This window comes from Galendromus occidentalis, unplaced genomic scaffold, assembly GCF_000255335.2.
Source record: "Galendromus occidentalis unplaced genomic scaffold, Mocc_1.1 scf7180000075420, whole genome shotgun sequence".
Lineage (NCBI taxonomy): Eukaryota > Metazoa > Arthropoda > Arachnida > Mesostigmata > Phytoseiidae > Galendromus > Galendromus occidentalis.
Genome location: NW_003803410.1, coordinates 647,657 through 653,863, shown reverse-complemented (window position 1 = coordinate 653,863; position 6,207 = coordinate 647,657). Strand labels below are relative to the sequence as shown.

The following is a 6,207-nucleotide window of genomic DNA, read 5'->3' as shown; positions in this document are numbered from 1 at the left end:
CTCAGCCGCTCACTCACTGGCTGTTTGTGTTCATTTCTCTGTCGATGACGGAACGGTGACGACAATCTAGTTTTCTTGTGATGCCGGTCTGTCCGTCTTCCTTCGCCTCAAGTAATCCGAGCGAACGACCGTCTGTCTGTCCGTCCATTCATCTGACCGACCGATCGTCCATACGACTCCGGGTCGCTAGGCAGGCAGGCACGCACGCACTCACGGATCGCCCGAAAAAACACACTCAAGCACGCTCACAGATTTCCACTCTAAATGTCTCGTTGCCGCAGATGCTGCTATTGATGGCGACGGTCTCATGTTCCGCAATTGCCTCCGCTGCTACTGTGGTGCACTGTTTCGAAATAATCTGAGACGCTGGCTGTGCGTGTTCTACCTAGACTACCAGTTCCATCTAGTTGTTGTTGCTGTTGTTGAGGACTGTGGATAACGCCGATTCACGCTTCCTCAGCTGATCGATACATGCTCTTGATTCAATTGGCTTCCATGTTCACGTAAAAATCGATTTCGAGATTTGCTGGTGAAGTTTCACTTGCTGCCAGTCTCGAGGTTGCTGAACTCCTGTCCCGGTCGTCCGTTCAAGCTTCCGTCTGTCCGCTCGCTCGCCCGCCCGCCCAACAGCCGGTCTGTCTGTTTTTCCGTCCGTCCGTCTGGCTGGCTGTCTGTCCGTGTTCGTCTGACTTCCCCTCAAATTCAATGCTCTACATCCATCTCGATGACATGTCGACTCCGACGTTAATTGATTAATCTATCACAGTGACTGAAGGGCGACGTCCTATCTCAGGACGGGAGCTTTGGGAACTTGGGTTTCCCCCGCCGAGATTACGATCGGGGGAATGCCGTTCGAGGTACTTTTATAGCGAACTGTTCCTTGGTCATCCGCTCGATGAAGTCCTAGTCCACCGCCACCTCCACCAGGAACGATCGTACCCGAGGTCGTAGTAGAAGCCGAAACAACGTTGCTACCCGTCACGCTAGCAGACGTAGAATTACTGGTTTGCGTTTGCGGCGTTCGAGGCAGCTTCCGCCTAAGCCACGCGTGTCTCAATGCCGCACTGGGCGTCATTCGGACCGCGGGGTCCCATTCGAGGCAGCGTTTAATGAAATCAATGAACAAGGGGTCGTCACTGCCTTTCAAGGCGGTCGTCATTTTGAGGCTTCCAGGTGGACCTCGGAGTTTTCCTCTTCGCGATCTTCCACCACCCAACAGGTAGTCCCCATTTGGCAGTGGCGTCACGGTGCAGTAGCGAGGGCAGCCTTTCTGAGAGTAGAAGTTCTTGGCTCTTTTCGATAGGTCGAGGAGCTTCTGCGGCGGCTTCCCGAGGAGTTCCATCGTACACGCCAGCTGGTCGCCTTCGTCTTCGCCCGGCAGTAAGGGATAGCCGGTGTGAAGCTCGGCCAGAATGCATCCTAGGCTCCACATGTCGATTGGCATTCCGTACTTGGATCCAAGGATAACTTCGGGAGCTCTGTAGAATCTTGACTGGATGTATGTGTAGACCCGCTGGTGCTCGTAACAGGAAGAGCCGAAGTCGATGACTTTTATACCGGATCGGCCCTGTTGCTTCAGCAGAATGTTCTCCGGCTTCAGATCACAATGAATTATTCTATTACGATGCAAGGCGTCGAGACACTGTAGCAACGAGTGCGCGAACTTGCGAACCAATTGCAACGAGAATCCGCCGAACTTGTTCTTCTTGATGAGTTCATACAAATTGATTGAGAGCAGCTCGAACGTTATACACATGTGGTTCCTGAACGTGAAGTGCTCGTACATGTGAATGATGTTCATCGTGTTATCCTTATCCTGCTTCCGGAGATGATCGAGAATTTTGATTTCTTCCTGCGCCTGCCGATGGAAGCGACGCTCGTTTCGAACCATTTTTAAAGCTACATGGGTATGGGTTTTGTGATCGAACGCCTTGACAACCTGTCCGAAGCTGCCTTTTCCGATGACTTTGAGCATTTCGTAACGGTAGGCGATATGGTCGTGCGTTACGTGCACGTACGAGCCCTGCTCATCGTCGTAGCCGCAGTTTTGACCCAAGCTCGCTGTGGGCTGACGCTTTTTGGCGTTGGCTCCGATGAAGTAGATTTGGGCATAGTTGAAAATCTCGATATGCTCATACACTGTGAGCTTGTGCATGTACATTTTCATCACCTGCTCCGGAGTCGCAACCAGTATTCTGGGCGAGCTCTGTTGGTTCTTGTTATCGGCCGCAGCATCGTCCGATTGGCTCGACTTGATCATTGGGAGTCGAGCCTTGTCGACGATTTCCTCGTGTCCCATTTTACCGCCGCCGTCACCGCCGATAAATTGTTGTAGTTTACAAGGCGAATAATCCGAACTTTGGAACAATTGCTGCTGTTGCAGCTGATGCTGCTGTGCTTGTAGTGGTTGTTGCTGCTGCTGCAACTGCTGCTGTTGATGGTTTAGACCGAGGCTGCTTGGGAAATCCGAGAGATCCTTGCGGGGGCGCGGACTCGGGTCGGGCAATATCAGTTGCAATCGTGTGTTGCTCATGGGCATCGATCAGCAACCGAATCAAGGGCCAAATGTTTGGTCCTCGCTTCACTCTACCCCAAAAAGCAGCCCTAGCTGAAGCTGCTCGGACGATGATAAGTGAGGGCTTCGCGGATGGTTTTGATGCAGTTTGTTTGTACACTCAACGACCTCATCCGATGGCTTCGATAGTTCACAGATTGAAATCCACACGAGAGAAGTAATCACAATCACACACTAAACTGCAGAGAATATAATCCTATGGGAGCGTCGACGTCGGTCGGTCGCCGTTGTTGATGTTTCAGACACGACTATTCTGTAGCCTCCGAGATCCGAGGCTCTACACGCTAGCGCTTCGTATTATATCCACTTGTAACTGACGTTGAGGCTGTAGAAGACGACGACGACGACGACGACATCGTTCTGTCTATTAATGTACAGGTCCACACCAGAGCTCTGTCGCCAGAAGACTAGCGACCGCACGCTCTTCGCCCTGCTTTTCCTTCGCACCGCTTACCCTGAGCTAACGGCGCTGCGGGAGAGGACCCGTCGTACTTTCGCCCTAGCACATCCCTAGATGCGAACGCTCTAGCAGACGAAAAATCCCTCGATCGCTCAGAGGCCAACTTCGGAGGCAATTTATCGACGAGATACTCACTGTGATGGAATTCTCATGAGCTCGGAATATTCGGATCGATCCCCACAGATAATTATGGGGCTTTCCGGGACCATATCTCCCCCGGAAGTACGGGAGCGTCTAGGGACTTACTCCCTAAAGGGAGCGGTCCTCCCTAGCTAATGTTTTTGGCGCTGATCTAAGGGCGAGCTCTTGTCCAATAGACATCTCTTGTACGTGTGACGTCAGGGCAGCCAGGAAAATGCATCGATCGTCGTCGGAAGGGAAAGGTGGAGGGCAGGCGGCCGCTGCTGGCGCCGCATCTCAAGCTGACTGTTGAAATCAGCTGTTCGACCGGGGAACGCTTTCCAGGGAACTCCGTTGATTCTCGGAATTCTCCTCCGTACTCCCTGGAAGCGCGTTATCCGTGCCTTTCTCTGTATAACGGGACCGAGTGCCCCGGACGCTGGCATCGGGCTTGTTTTCGGACAGAAGCCCGGCGGATCGACCTCGATGAGATCATCCCTTATCCCTTCGGCCTGCAATGAACCTCTTCACGCCTAAAGTAAACCGTCGCAGACCACGGAGTTTTCCCTCAATGAGCGGGGGTAGGCTCAACGCACCATATCTTTGACGATTGCTCCGATGTCGGGCACACCGATAGCTCTCACGGCGGACGGAATTCCGCGAGCCATGATAAGGAGAAACGAATTCAACATCTAATTTTGCGTAAGATAATTCTTGTGCTGCGGGAAGTGCTCTATGAGACCTCTCTCATCTCTGAGAATGTTGGCAGGAGGATAAGCCCTCCTGCGAGGCCAGGAAGCCGCTCCCATTAGAGACCGCTAAGCCGGACTCCGTGGCTTCCCGAGCATTTTCGCAGGCACAGGATATTCATCCATCCGTCTTCGCGCAGAAATCTGCGATGGAAGAGCAGATTTCCACGCGATTCTCGCAGGTAAATTCCCCCGAAGGACTATCCCAATGAGCAACATAGCTAGGCTAGGGACCCAGCCCGGGGGATGCCGTCAGGCTCGGACTACGATTGGAATCGCTTCCCGGAAGCGAGTTCTCCTCTACGTAGAGAGAGTGAGTGCAATCCTCCCGAAATTCTCGCGAATGATCTCGATGTTCCGCCAAGGGATCTTCCGAGGAACTCCTCCCGGTAAATATCTCATCTCGTGCGCCGTCTCCAGCGATAAGCAAACGCCGCACGCAGCGCTCTCTGCCCTCTCTCTAGAACAGCGATTCTCAAACTTTTTTCCCCTACGTCTCCCTTCTGCCCCTTGGGGAGCGCTCGCGTCTCCCCCGAGGGTCATCGAATATCTGAGAATATAGAGTTTCGACCGAGACATGCCACAGTGCCGTTTTATCCGTACATACGGCTTCATCCTTCAATTGTACAATGATTATAAGCTTTGAGTACAGTAGCAATGAGCTTGGTAAGCTTTCAGAAACTTGAAATCAGGTCGGTCGGGAATTCTCGGAACCCTGAGCGTCTCCCCCAGATTCCTCCCGCGTCTCCCCCAGGAGACGCGTCCCCCTAGTTTGAGAAACGCTGCTCTAGAACGATGGGCTCCGAGGGAACGACCCCGCTTCTCGGAGGAGCTTGAGAACGTTCTTCCTCATGAAAGTTGGAAGTTCACGGGAATATTAGCTCGAGGCATTCGAGATTCATCCCGAATGAAGTCCGAACAGGACTCTCCGAATTCTCCAAAAATGCTCATTGCGCCTGATCGCACGCGGTCTCTGAAACCGACAGTGAGCTTCGGCGTCGCGTCGTTGCTTCGACGACGACCATCGACCGATCGGCAATCGGACGCGATGCAAGTAGTGCAACGAAGGCGTGCGCTGTCACTTGCACTGACTGACCCACTTCCTTCTGTCTATTCGCTCCATCGACTACGGCGAAAGCCACAACAACAATTGAATCGAGAGTATGTCGATCCGTGATGATGAGCAACCAGGAAGCGCAAGCCGAGCCGGTCGCTCAATCAGGGTCAGCGACGTATTTCTCAAATTCTGGTTCCCTCGACTACGACGACAAGAGACTTCTTGCATGATCCAGCGCGGGCAGGGCTTACTTGTCCCTCTTACTCGCGTGTACGCTATTTCATAGTCTCGGACAGCCGACGAAGGCGTTGCTGGCGAATGCACGGCATGTCGAAGCTGTCAAAAAACAGATTGGACATGTACGCTACTCGCTCGGTCAATCAATGTCTGAATCGCTTCGCAGGGGAAGCCTTGCAGTGAGTAGCGATTGGGGACAAACGGGGGAACAAAAGAGGCTAGCGGACGACGCAAACCTCACTTTTCCTTTGGGTACTGCGATTCGATCGAGGATCCGAGGCGGGGCCCAAAGCAGGCGATGAAATAGAGACCCATGTTCCACGCGCTGGCACGCGGAGCGACCTCTGAATTGTGCTATCGATGTGGATAACTTTCTCGTAAATGTCTTCATGCAGACATATCACATTGATGCTCAATGGCGATATTTATCCTTCTGACCGCCCAAGCCAGCGAGCACTTTCGGACGGATGGTCCAACGTCGGATAAAAAGTCAGAGCGCACGAAGAAAAAGACTATCTTGACTTTGTGGGCGTCGGACAAAGATGCTGGAGGAAGGCTATGCTGTTTTATGGCGATTTCTGGGCGCGGTGCCGCTGCCAATGAGCGGTGGCAGGGCGATCACGCGGAGGGTTGCCACGATCTCCCACTCGACTTGTAATGCTCACTCTGTGGCGACACGCGAAAATATCGATTTTAAAGCCCTCATTCATCTATCTAGACTAAGATCCGACCGTTCTGCCCGACAGTCGCTCATTTACGCTCTCACTCGTTATATGTACGCGACAGAAACTCCGACAAGGTTACTTGCTGATCCATCGCTCCGATGTGGTAGGCAGCCGTCCTAGCGGTTTCCATTCCGCTCAAGATACGATTGACGACGTCGACGTCAAGAGAAACGCGTCTCCCATCGGTAATCCATGAACCGGACCACGGAAAAATATCAAACTGAAAAAATATCTAGCCGCTTGCAATAAAGAGTGATCTTGGAGTGAGTGCTGTAGGATGCGCG

At 52.8% G+C, this 6,207-nt stretch overlaps 1 protein-coding gene across 1 annotated transcript; it reads right to left on the bottom strand.

The window, feature by feature from the left end:
* Window positions 1-784: 784 nt before the first annotated feature.
* Window positions 785-2,533, bottom strand: LOC100902095 (dual specificity tyrosine-phosphorylation-regulated kinase 2-like). Its single transcript, XM_018642186.2, has 2 exons — window positions 2,417-2,533; window positions 785-2,308 (listed from the first exon to the last, which is right to left on the bottom strand). The coding sequence occupies exons 1-2, from the start codon at window positions 2,531-2,533 to the stop codon at window positions 785-787; spliced, it is 1,641 nt and encodes a 546-aa protein (XP_018497702.2).
* Window positions 2,534-6,207: the final 3,674 nt, after the last annotated feature.

What these genes read in the sequence shown, in the direction of transcription:
- LOC100902095 (XM_018642186.2), bottom strand. Translation starts at nt 2,533, where the DNA reads ATGAGCAACACACGATTGCAACTGATATTGCCCGACCCGAGTCCGCGC. An exon ending in AACAGCAGCAGTTGCAGCAG is followed by an intron (nt 2,309 to 2,416) that starts CAGCAACAACCA and finishes GGCGGTGACGGC; the next exon opens with GGCGGTAAAATGGGACACGA.